The 12,990-nt window shown below is 40.0% G+C and overlaps 1 protein-coding gene across 1 annotated transcript in view; it reads right to left on the reverse strand.

Annotated features, from left to right (window-relative positions):
• Positions 1-12,990, reverse strand: part of LOC149440331 (uncharacterized) — a 131,292-nt gene that overhangs the window by 13,881 nt on the left and 104,421 nt on the right. The window contains exon 2 of the mRNA XM_089658781.1: positions 5,516-5,729. Within this exon, the coding sequence (XP_089514907.1) occupies positions 5,516-5,729 (214 nt within the window). The remainder of the gene's footprint in view (positions 1-5,515; positions 5,730-12,990) is intronic.

Here is a 12,990-nt window from a genome sequence, read left to right on the forward strand (position 1 = left end):
AGATCTGAGTGGGAGCCCTGCCCCCAGAACCCGGCTGGCCAGGTATATCCTTCCTCCATAGACTGCCTGTGGACTGTTATACCAAATCCTGAATTGTTGTTCACAAACTGTAAAACTGCGTATCGCTGAAAGGTCTCTGGTCATCTCCTGTAGTATATCCGCAGTCTCTGGTCATCTCCTGTAGTACATCTGCAGTCTCTGGTCATCTCCTGTAGTATGTCTGCAGTCTCTGACCTTCTTCGTAGTATGTCTGCAGTCTTTAATCATCTCCTGTAATATGTGTACAGTTTCTGACCATCTCTTGTAGTATGTGTATTAACCACCTCCCATCCGGCCGTTGTATATAAACGGCCAGACGGTGGCAGTGCAGGGTCGGGTGGCCGTTTATAAACGGCCTCCCCGCCCCCTGCTTGTGCTCGCTCCCTGGGAGCGCGCAGCACCGCGATTCGGTGCCCGCTGTGTCCTTCGGACACAGTGGAACACCGATCGTCAGACGGGACCTCTGTGCGAGGTCCCAATCATGTGATCACTGATTGGCCACATGCAGAGTAGTAAGCAAGATGTCACTTCTGACATCATTGCTTACTAGATGTGAAATCTGTGAATTATCACAGAGGTCACATGGTACAAGGCTATTCACAACAGCCTTGTACCATGTGATAAGCTGTGACCAATCACAGCTCACACAGTAGTTCTCAATGGCTGCATGAATGCAGCCAGAGAGAAGGAGAAATGATTGATTTTACAGCCTTTATGGGTGTAAAAGCAATCAGTGTAGAAAAAAAAAAAAAATCTTCATCACCCCCCACAAGTACTACAGTGTCACCAAGGTAACACTGTACTGCTAGGGTGACAGTATGTAAAAAAAATGTTTAAAAATTATTATTTTTGGTTATAAACTAATTTGGGTTATTTTTATTTTACTAAAAAGATAACGGAATAAATTGTAGTCAAGATTTATGATGAAATATTATTTATTTGCAAAATTTTATAAGAAAAACTTTTTTTCAAAATTTTTGGACATTTTCATTTAAATAGCAAGAAAAATTAAAATCCCAGTGGTGTATGTCTGGTGATGAGGGTAAAAAACAATAAAACATAAAAATCTCCAAGAGGTATGTGCTTGAAAGGATTGCTAACTCACAATCAAGTAAATGAAGGGAGAATGGTCATTTGCTTTCCATTACTATATCATTTCCGATTCATGTTTTCATTAAACTTGGAAGAATGAAATTCAGAAACTAACAAAAATGTTATTTGTGACATCTTTAATTTTGTTCCAAGGAGCCGTTATAAAAAAAGCGCAGGAAGTTTTTCAATTAATACAGTTGGAATGTTATGTTATACTTACCTGCTCTGTGGGGTTCCTTTGCTGGTGATCTTGACTCCTCCAAGTGCCCCCATAGCAAGCACTTTCTGCGGGCTCAATTCGTAGACAGATAGATACAAACAGCATGGCTCAGCCCCACCCCCTGCTCCCTCTTTATATGATTTTACTGCCAAAAGCAGTAGCCAATGGCTCCCACTGCTCTCAGCCAAGCCAGGAACAGCGCTGGATTGATAGAGGACTCTACGGGTGGGGACTGGGGGCTGGGGTCACTGGTATTGGAAGTTTTTTTTTTCCTTAATGCAGAGTGCATTAAGGTAAAAAAAAACCCTTTTGCCTTTACAACCACTTTAACATGTGTAACATTTTCACATGCAGCACAATAGAATAATCCATTCTGTCATGATGATGGCATTTCAGGAAATTACAGTTTGTATGTAGCCTGCCAGAATAAGCATTACACAGCTATTTTTTGGTAAATAGAAAACATTTTAGTTACGCCTTAGAAATCTTATTTAAGAACATATCAGACAATTAATGTAGAAATGTTTTAAATATGCAATATTAATTGTAACAATCTGTGCAAGTAAAATAGATTTTAATAATTCAGTAGATGCTAGGAAAATAAATTGTACCAGACCTAATGTAAGACCATTTTTAAAACTATGTTGACACTTTTTGTGTAATTGATACCTAACAGCAGAAATACCTTTCATGGAAAAGTATGCACTAGGCTTCCTCCAGTGGCCAAATAGCCTTGGCAGAAATCACGTGACTACATGTCTCAGCTTTTGCCAATATGACTAACACTGGAAGGAGCCCAAAGCAGCTTTTTCTGTTTTTCTGTAGGAAGGATGAACCACTTTTTATTCATCCTAACAAAATTTTAAAATCCTAGCAAACATAACTTCAAGTTATTATTTAAGTGTAGGTCTTACAGGATTTCTAGGGAACAGAACAGGATTGCTAGCCCTGCAAGACTGGACCCAACCTCCCAGTGATTAAAGTAGACATATTACAGTATTTCCCTCCCTTAGGGCCCTTCCTCCATTACTAAATTATGTTTGTCACTTACTGCTGACAGTAAGTTCATAGTTAGCAGTGGCTCTCTACAAATAACCTACCTTCTCCAGTACTGTAAATACTCTCAGTCTGGTAAAACTGCTCAATACTGTCTTCTGGTGTATGCTATTCAGAAACTGGTATTAAGTAGTTATTCCTGCTGCATATGTAGTTCAATGATCCAAGGCATGCCAATACAAGTTAAACTCATCAACTCTTATACTACTTTTTTTCATATACTACTAAGCTTTCTAGACCCATCGGTTTATTTTTGCTTTAACCAGTTTCACTATACCCTATAGCAGTATGTCAGCACCTGTGGTAGTGAGCTCTTTGATCCACAACTTGGGGGTCCCCAGGGTGCGGAGTCTAAGCCCAAACCTGCTTGTTCACCAGGGCCCCTGATGGTGGGGATGGACTTGCAGCAGGCTGAGACCAGGTACACCCAGTTGAGGTAGAGGAGACCACTAGCAGGAGCAGGGTACAACGGGAGTAGACACAGGAAATCCAGTAGGCAAGCCAAGGTCAGGACAGGTGGAAAACTAGCAATGTCAGAAACAAAGCCAGGGTCAGTACACAGACTATATAGGAGCAATGCCAGGAATGAAGCCGGGGTCGGTACACCGATAGACTATAAAGGATTCTCAGTAGAAACACAAGGGAGCTCCGACAACAACACCTTCCTCAGGCAAAGTGGGACAGACTGAGCATGTCTTAAATAGACAAGCCAGCTAGGAGGCGGCCCAGAAAGTGATGAAAGGGAAGGACATAAAACCCAGGGAATAGCAGACGACACCCACAGGTGAGCACAGACAAACACACGTGAGAAATCAAGAATAGCAAGGCGGTAAGAAAAAACACACAAGAAGCTGCAGGCTAACTTGTGACACAGCATTACTGCTACAGGGCGGCTCTCCTGTGCAAAATTACACATACACACACATATATATATATATATATATATATATATATATATATATATATATATATATATATATATATACACACACACATACACGTGATTTTGCACTTCTGCCTCAGGGGGGCGAGCACACTCCAACGGCTGATCGCTTCTGCTGTGAACTGTCACAGCAGGGGCGATCTGCATGTGCAGGCGAATGGATCTTCGCTGCCACCTGCAAATAGTCAGGCATGGAGGAAGAACACACCTGTGCCTATGTTTACATAGGCAAAGCTGTGTAGTGACAGGAGAAAGTGATCCATTGTGTGTCCCTGCAGAGCTGGGAACAGGATCCATCACTTCCTTTTGTACCTAGCCATCTAGTGTACACCAAACACATAGCTAGGCACACAGTTAACCCTTTGATTACCCTAAATGTTAACCCCTTCCCAACCAGTGTCATCAGTACAGTGATCAGTGTATAATTTTAGCACTGATCACTCTATTAGTGTTACTGGTTCCCACAAAGTGTCAGTTAGTGTCAGTTTGTGTACAAATGTCCGACGCAATATCGCAGTCCCATTTTAAGTCACTGATCATTGCCATTACTAGTAAAAACAATTTTAAAAAATTCTAGTATATGTCCCATAGTTTGTAGATGCTATAACCTTTGTGCAAATTAATCAATATAAGCTTATTGAGATTTTTTTTTACCAAAAATATGTAGCAGAATACATTTTGGCCTAAATTTATGAAGACATTTGATTTTTAAATTTTGTTTTTATTGGATATGTTTAATAGTAGAAAATAAAAAATATTGTGATTTTTTAAAAATTATCTGTCTTTTTTTGTTTATAATGCAAAAAGTAAAAACCGCAGAGGTGATCAAATTTCACCAAAAGAAAGCTCTATTTGTGGGAAAAAAAAGGATATAAATTGTCAATAAAAGTAACACAGCACCATATCGCAAAAAATGGCCTGCTCAGGAAGGGGGGTAAGTCTTCCAGAGGGCAAAAACTACGCACGACTACTCTCCTAGATTGTAAGCTCGAAAGAGCAGGGCCCTCGAACCCCTCATGTATTGTATTGTTACTGTCTTGTCTCATGTTCTGTCCCCCTTGCTACTGTACAGCGCTGAGCATACCCTTTGGCGCTATATAAATACTGTATAATAATAATAATAATACTCCTTAATACAGGTTTACAGGATTGGTTAAAAAAAGCATAATATTCACTTTAGAAAAATGTTTTCCGGTAGTTTGAGTATTAATTTTTCCTTAACGCATGCACATGCTACATAATTGCATGACACATACATTATATTGCCAAAAGTATTGGAATGCCTGCCTTTTCACTCACAGGAACTTGAATGGCAAACCAGTCTTAGTCCATAGGGTTCAATATTGAGTTGGCCCACCCTTTGCAGCTATAACAACTTTCACTCTTCTGGGAAGGCTGTCCACAAGGTTTAGGAGTGTGTCTATGGGAATGTTTGACCATTCTTCCAGAAGTGCATTTGTGAGGTCAGGCACTGGTGTCTGAGAAGGCCTGGATCGCAGTCTCCACTCTAAATCATTCCAAAGGTGTCCTAGCGGGTTGAGGTCAGGACAGTCAAGTTCCTCCACCCCCAAACTTGGTCATCATGTTTTTATGGACCTTGCTTTGTGCACTGGTGCGCAGTCATGTTGGAAAAAGAAGGGGCCATCCACAAACTGTTCCCACAAAGTTGGGAGCATAAAATTGTCCAAAATGTCTTAGTATGCTAACGCCTTAAGAGCTCCCCTAACTGGAACTAAGGGGCCAAACCCAAACCCTGAAAAATAATCCCACACCATAATCCCCCCTCCACCAAACTTTACACTTGGCACAATGCAGTCAGGCATGGCCTACCACTTGGTAGCTTAGTTGCTGTTGTTCCCAGTTGCTTCCACTTTGTTATAATACCACTAACAGTTGACCGTGGAATATCTAGTAGAAAGGAAATTTCACGGATGGACTTATTGCACAGATGGCAACCTAACATGGTACCATGCTTGAATTAATTGAGCTCCTGAGAGCGGCCCATTCTTTCACACGTGTTTGTAGAAGTAATCTGAATGTGCTTGATTTTATACACCTGAGGCCATGGAGGTGAATGGAAAACCTGAATCAAATGTTTTGGAGGGGTGTCCCAATACTTTTGGCAATATAGTGTATATGTTTTTGATAAAAGGGAAAAAAATTACCTTCCATTTTGCTCATCACGTCCCCACATTATAATACGATACAATACAGGAGTTATGGTGTATGCTACGAGGCAAAGCCAGGCCAGAAGCACAGGATTACTGCCCTTTTGGACTGCAGCAGAGGCAGTGTAGGTGCCACAACTCCAAAGGGAGGTAGTTAAAGTAACTGTCAATATAAAACGTCCAATGTTAAGCCAGAAGGTTGATTCCAACTCTGAAAAGAGAAAAGACACAAAATTCCACATATAGTGTGTAAATTAGCAAATGATGTGAGATCCATTTTTATATTCTATGAACTTACATAAACTGCCTTGAAGAAAATTAAATGTAGAAAAATAACCCTAACTTCCTCCACAACTATGAACGTAATGTTGTCTTGAGTAACAATGAAATGTAACAAATAAAATGGGGAAAGATAAAATAAAACATTAGTGCTAATGCACTTAAAAAAGAATTTCAGCATCTACATCTCTCCTTTAATGCACTACACAGATAATGAAGCTGTGTTTTGCATTCAGATAAATAAAATCATGTGATAGTCTAGCTGCAGAAGAAGTCAAAGTGGTGTAGCTGAACATTAAACAATTTGTATGGAAAGAAAATAAACTATTTTATAATACATACTAAGAACAGTAAAGCTACAGGAGGCAGTCACAGTGTAAAGTTAAGGTGGTTTATCTTAATGCATTCTTTGCATTAAGGTAAAAAAATATTTAGGCATCACTATCCCCCCTCACCTCCTCTTATACTTACCTGAGCCCTCACTGCATCTAGCGCTGAGCCTGACTGCAGATCATGTAATTAAGTGTTCTTGCATGGCAAGACCACTTATTGTTATCTCACATATATATTCTTATTATTATAGCCAAATTTACCACCCTAACTCCTCCCACAGTTTTTACACTACATAGACAGTAATATACCGAAACATGCGGATTGTTCCCGATTGGTGTGCTATTAGTTTGTGAAACATTTTGCCTAATGGTTCACGAAATATCAGCGTTTTTGTGATGAAATTGGTCCTATAGGAATGAATGGCAGAATGTTCAAAACTAGAGTGTGAGCTGAAAAATCAGGATATGATTTCTAAACTGCCATCACTCCCTCATTTTCAAGCCCACCTACACAAATCTTATATCAAAACGTTCAGCTATCCCTGCTGCCATTAAAAATGTCCACGGCTAAGCCATAGTCCTGATAGTTTTCACAATATGACCATTTGTTTGCAACTCATGCCGCTCATTGACATTCATTGAAACTCCACTCTAGCCACCTCAAATTTGAAGATCAATATCTAAACTGCAACTGTGCCTTCATTTTTAATATTTCAGAGACGTACTATGCATCGAAATGTAGGTCTGGGTCTTGTGATTCTCAAAATATAAAGCTCTTCGGTGTAGGATTTATAATTTTTAAACTACAACCGTTTGAAGATGGCAACCGCCAGTGAAGTGAGCAAGTTGAAGCAGTTTGTTTTTAACCGCTCTTCTCTGCCCTTGCTGTAGAGTGAGTTGCCATAGGAACCCAGGTGTGTGAGCAGGCAGCAGAGTGACAAAAGCTAGAGTGTGAGTTGTAGACTACTGGTGGAGGCAAGAACACTTCACACAATTTCCACAGAAATTGTAGCTTTTCTAGTTAATTCTACTCCTTTCGAGTTAAAAAATTGGTGCCATTCATGAATAGAATCTTTATCCACAAGCCCGTCACAAATGGGAACATCCCATTGTAATCACCTGGGAACCATTTTTTCTTTAATGTAATTCTCATGGGTGGCTAAGGCAGGAGGGATGTTTTTGTTATTAAACGATGTTGCTCCAATATAATTTTCAAGTCAGGAAAGTTAATTGTCTTCTCATTTATCTCCCAAGTGAGTACAATATTTTTCAATACAGTTAACTGTGATGGATATATACCCTGCAACAGTTGTCACCCCGTACTTCCTGGCCAATGAACGTCCCCAAAGGACAGTTTATTAGACTGAGAAGAAATTGCACTAGAAAGGAGGACTATCAGGACCAAGCAAAAATGATTGGTCAGAGATTTACTGAAAAATGCTATGATGAATCATTTATATATGATAAAATACATGAGATAGGGGAAATGGGTAGGGAAAATTTAATTAAAGATGTTTCTAAAAAAATGGAGCAGGTTACTGACTTCCCTATTATTTTGGACTTTGGCTTACAACATAAAAAGATAGAGAAGATTTTTATAAAGCACTGGCCAATTCTTATGGCGGATAAACATTTATCCAAATATTCACCGACCAAAGTTTTTATATAGGAGAGCTCCTAGGTTGCGTGACCACATAATTAAAAATGTGGTTAATCCTCCAAACAAAAGTGAGTTTTCTTTCTTTATGGGTAAAGGATTTTTGTCGTGTAAAAAATTTTATGGATGTACAAGAACAAAAGGGATTATTCGGAAGAGGACTAGTTTTAAAGCAACAAGTACAAATAAAGAATACGCAATTAGAGTTTTTATTACATGTAAAACAGAAGGGGTAGTTTATGTACTTGAATGTAGTTGTGGGATACAATATGTTGGACGAACTAAAAGGCCTTTATGGAAGAGAATTAGGGAACATGTTCAAAATATCGCTAAAGGGTTCAAAAACCATAGTTTATCAAGACATTTCGACACTGTGCATAACAAAGATCCTTCGAGTTTACTCTTTTGGGCTATTGAGAGGTATCATCCCCACTGGAGGGGTAGTAATAAAGTCTGGGTCTTAAGTCAGCGAGAATCTTTTTGGACATATGAAATGCAGACGTTTTATCCATCAGGGCATAATGTAGATTTTGATTTAAATTGTTTTATTACCAATAATAAATATTGGTTTTATCTGTTTTTATAGGCTTTTTATTAACCACTTTATTATTTTATGATTATTGAGCAATAACATCAGTATTAGTATGTAATATATGGAATTTTTTTTGTTTGGTGGTGATATATTTAGTGACCTCTAGATGGGGCTGTATAGGATTATAGGATTTTTTACAACCTTTTTTAAAGTTTTTTATTATTCGTATTATTTAGTTTTTTGAGTGTATAATAAACTTAATGTAGTTTAATTATGTTAAAAAGTCTTTGTTCCATGTGTAATGTGACATCCAGCGATGTTGCAGGATCTACAGAGTGGAACAGGACTGGTAGTCATGGTTACCTAGATGCATTTAAGCGTGTGAACGTCACTGTGTGGGCTTTCCCTGATGAAGCCACGTGGTTGGTGGCGTAATGCGTTGGGCGGAGCCTAGTGACGTCATTGTCGGATTTTTACGGAGCAGGAGTTTTAAATTCTAAATCGATCTGTTACTGCTTCTATCATGTGAGTAACACTCTGGAACAATTTTATGTGAAATTAAACAGTATTACACTATAGGAGATGTCCTCTGTTCTTTCTGTATGTGGAGTTATGCTGAGAAGAGTTCCTTATATACTGTCATAGAAGGGGTGCCAAACATCAGCTCTCTGCTGCCATGTAGAGCATCTTTTTGGAATTACCATGCTTGGATGACCTGTATTAATTTATAGGTCCACGGTATGAGGTGAGCAGCTATCTATATATTTTTAGGTGGAGGAACACTAAGTCAAGGTGGAGCACTGTGTTTTTTGAAAAGGCTTCATTTGCCCGTAGCACATCGTATTGATTTTTCACCATTCAAGCACGTGATATATTTTCTAACTTATATTTCATATTTTGATTGAGCTATCACATATTAACTTTTTATGGACTATTATTTATATATGAGTTAGCGCAACACTATTTATATATGTTTTATTGTAGCAGCATTAATGCCTTATTTTATAGTCACTCACCTTTTATATTCAGTTTTTGCAATTGAGGGATTCTGGCTGTCTTGTTTGCATTTGTATAGGGAAGGTATGTGAGCTGTTTTTTTTCCTGGGTGTCCTTGCTGTTTCCTAGTTCAGGATACATATATATATATATATATATATATATATGTATAATTTGTATTATCTTTAGGGAAATAACTACTCGCATTTGTTTATTTATAGCATACATTTTTTGTATAGGCTAGCTGGATAGACTGTAAGAAAATGGCTACCAACATTTGTCTATTTACAGCACACACTTCCTGTACAGATCTGCTTGACAGGCTTCTTTAAAATGGATTCTGGTATAGTGTCTCTATTGATTGAATAGGGTACTGGCAAAAGACCTGCTTAGGCATTAGCAAAATGGCCACCGGAATACTTTCTGTTGTGTCATTTCTGTCTGGAAGTGATGTGTCAGGATGCCATTTCATTACTTCTTGTTGCAAAATGGCTTCCTGTTATTGGCCATTTTGTGACCCTTACTAATTTCAGCTGGAATCCTTCATTTGTAAAGTTATATAAATTATGCCCAAATGTCAGTGGCCCTTCTTTAAGTCCCCTGAGGATGTCCCTTGAATAGACGTAACATGTAGGGAGGGGCTATCAGCCTATGACGTCATGTGCTGGTGTACCCCAGCGTGATGTTTTTGAGCTTTTGTTACCCTGAGATGCTTGGGAGTATATTTGCATTAAATAAATTGCTGTCTTTAGTAATATTACTGTATGGTCTTTTATATTTTCCTCTGAATCTGCAGAGAATTGTGCAGTCCGGACAGCCAGCGGAGGACCTGGTGGGTGTTGAGGTTATTACCATAACCTGGTGTGGTTCGCATTTGGTGTACCCTGCGCTAGTGATCTCTTATAATCTGGAGATCCTGATTATCTGATAAGGAAATCTATACATCTATATCCGAGGTGATTTTGGACTAAAACTGCATTGTTACTGATTGTAAATTGTTAAATGGCCACAAGATAGCAGTACTCTGTAGTTCAGTTGACACGGAAATTGTACAGCAATGCTATGTATGCTGGGACATGTTTGCTGCGAGCAGGATTTCTTCAATCAGTTTAGTTGACATAGAACTGCAGACCCCAAGTGAGTGAGCAAAGGGCCGGGAAGAAGAAAGTAAAGCCTGGCAACTTGGGGAGGAGAAGACTGAGAGAGAGACAGGACATGTGTGAGTGCAGAGTGCTGATCCAGGAGGCCTCGGGCTGGACCGGAGAAGGGAATTTCCAGATCGCTGATTGTACTGAGAGGCAGGATAGTCACATGCAAGTAGATCAGGTCATCGCCATTGGCACCACTATCTCCACGGGAAGACAGCAAGCAAGGGGGCCCCCCAGCAGTAAGGCCATCATTTCTCACAGCTACTTTGGAGGACCGGGTGAGAAGGTTCCTAACCCAGACCACACCACCACAAGTTACAATTTCAGTTGTTGTTGTTGTTGCCTTTTACTTAAGTCCAGGATCCTTACAACACAGACTGCCACATAGAGACACAGACTCTGTAGCCCCATCAATGCTGCGGCCTATCTAAGTACTGCACACAGTATATCAGCCTTAATAATTTCTGCTTGCCTGATGAGCAGGAACATGTAAAAAGTAAAAATTATTAAAGGGGAACTCTGCTTGCTGTGTCAACATCTCTACAGAAATGTTATTTCTCTTAAAAAGGGACTACACCTCCACTGTGCACCAAGGTAAAGAGCTCCATAAAGCCAGCAGAAGAGTTTCTCCAACATTGTGTGATAAGTTCGGTATGGGACTTTTCCTTTGTCGAAACCCTGAGAGTATTAAACTTGGAGCCCACAAGCGAGTTAGCCTAACATTCTGAGTCTCTGCTTTTCCGCTCGTTTGGGGAGAATTAGGGAAAGTGTTTCTGTGCTGTATACTGTTGTTTATTTCTCCTGTTTATTTCTTTTACACTTTTGTGCACATCAGTCACTGATTCTTTGTGTGTATATTTCTGCTAATCTGATTTTAATACAGACTGATTTGCTGTTCATCAAATGCTGTGTGATTATTGTGTGTGTTATAGACAGGGGATACCTGGCCAAGGTATTATGGTGGTGTCAGCAGGGGTTGTGCTCCAGCCAGGGTTCAGAAGTGAACAGGAAATTATTATTATTCTACAGGATTTATTATCATATTATTATTATTCAGGAATTATTATTATACAGCCAGGAGTTTGCGCAGTGCTTTACAAAATAAATAGGACAGTACAATTACAATGCAGTTTAATACAGAAGGAATAGGAGGGCCCTGCACATGGAGTTCACAGTCTAAAGGATAAATACTCATTGCCTCTTCAGGTAATGGTGCTACTGGTAAGGGCTCATCTGGGATATCCCTGTTCAGAGAATTTGTAAGTCACAAGAAGAGAGCATGGAACCCTCTGATATCACCACATGGTGGCCAGACCTATGTGTGGTCCTGAACCTTTCAGGTGGGGACTGGGCTGAAGGGTAGGTTGAGCAGATGTTAACCACACAAATTACTGATCAAAGAATAAGCATCTTGGACATGAAAGGTGGTCTCATCTCATACTTTTGTATTGACTGACTAGAAGAGAGAGGTCCCGCTTCTACTAGAAGGCAAGAGTATCCACTTGACTGAAACAGTTGTTTTGCAGCTTTTACAGCCCAGCCCCCCAGCTGCAAGCACAGAGGGTTCTGGAAGAAGTATGCTCAACCCTGAGCCCTCTACTTCAGCCGTTGCCTCCGGAGGGATACCTGCCACCAGTCTGGCTGAACTAGGAACGTTCATAGAGTCACTGCTGAAAAACTCTACTTCAATCTCCAGTTCTAGTTATCGAAGGCTGAGATTCTTCTCTGGCAAGAGGCCCACTCCCCTCAGGTAGGATGACTTCGACACTTTGATTGATCACGCTACACAAACCATAGCATAATAGGAAGTAGCTGATGCTGTAAAGAGGCAGAAAGTGGTGGAGAGTTTGCGGACTCCCACTGCTGACATCGTGCGAAATCTGAAGCAAGACTAGCTAGGATGTACAGCCCACAAGTGTCTTAAAGTTTTTTAAGTAGTGTTCGGTGGGATCCATAATTGCAAGGAACTGACATACTTGTTTGAACATACATACCAGCGTGAAAGCATGAAGTTATCCAACTATGTCCAGAGGTTGCATAAGATCCTTCATCAAGTGGTCATGCTGGGAGGAAAGAGAGCGGAAGGCGGCAGCAAGGCCCTTTGGGCACAAGTGCAGAAAGGGGCCTAATATATTGATATTTCTATTTTTTGAATCTTTCACATAGTGACGCCCTCCATGTTCACTGTTTAATAAGCCAGTTATAGACCTGGGCAGGTGATCAGTTTTTTGTATGTTTTTAGGTTCAGTGGGTGTACTGGACTCCCTAGCTGCCGCTGTGCTATATGCTGGGTGTCAGATGCGCTCCCAATACCTGTTAATGAGGGGTGGGGCACCCTCACGTTTATCTGCCCTTGTTTCTATCCATTTAAATGCATGTGCCTCCACTGTGAGGACTCTCTAGATTTACAGAGTTAGGACCACAGATATTCAGGGTTTTGTGACGTGGCTCTGTGGCTGTTGTATGTAGTTGCAAATGTGTGCTATTATCTTTAGGGAAATAACTACTCGCATTTGTTTATTTATAGC

The sequence above is a fragment of the Staurois parvus genome, unplaced genomic scaffold (assembly GCF_062004578.1).
Source record: "Staurois parvus isolate SC_StPar_1 unplaced genomic scaffold, SC_StPar_1.0 ptg001091l, whole genome shotgun sequence".
NCBI classification, from domain to species: Eukaryota; Metazoa; Chordata; class Amphibia; order Anura; family Ranidae; genus Staurois; species Staurois parvus.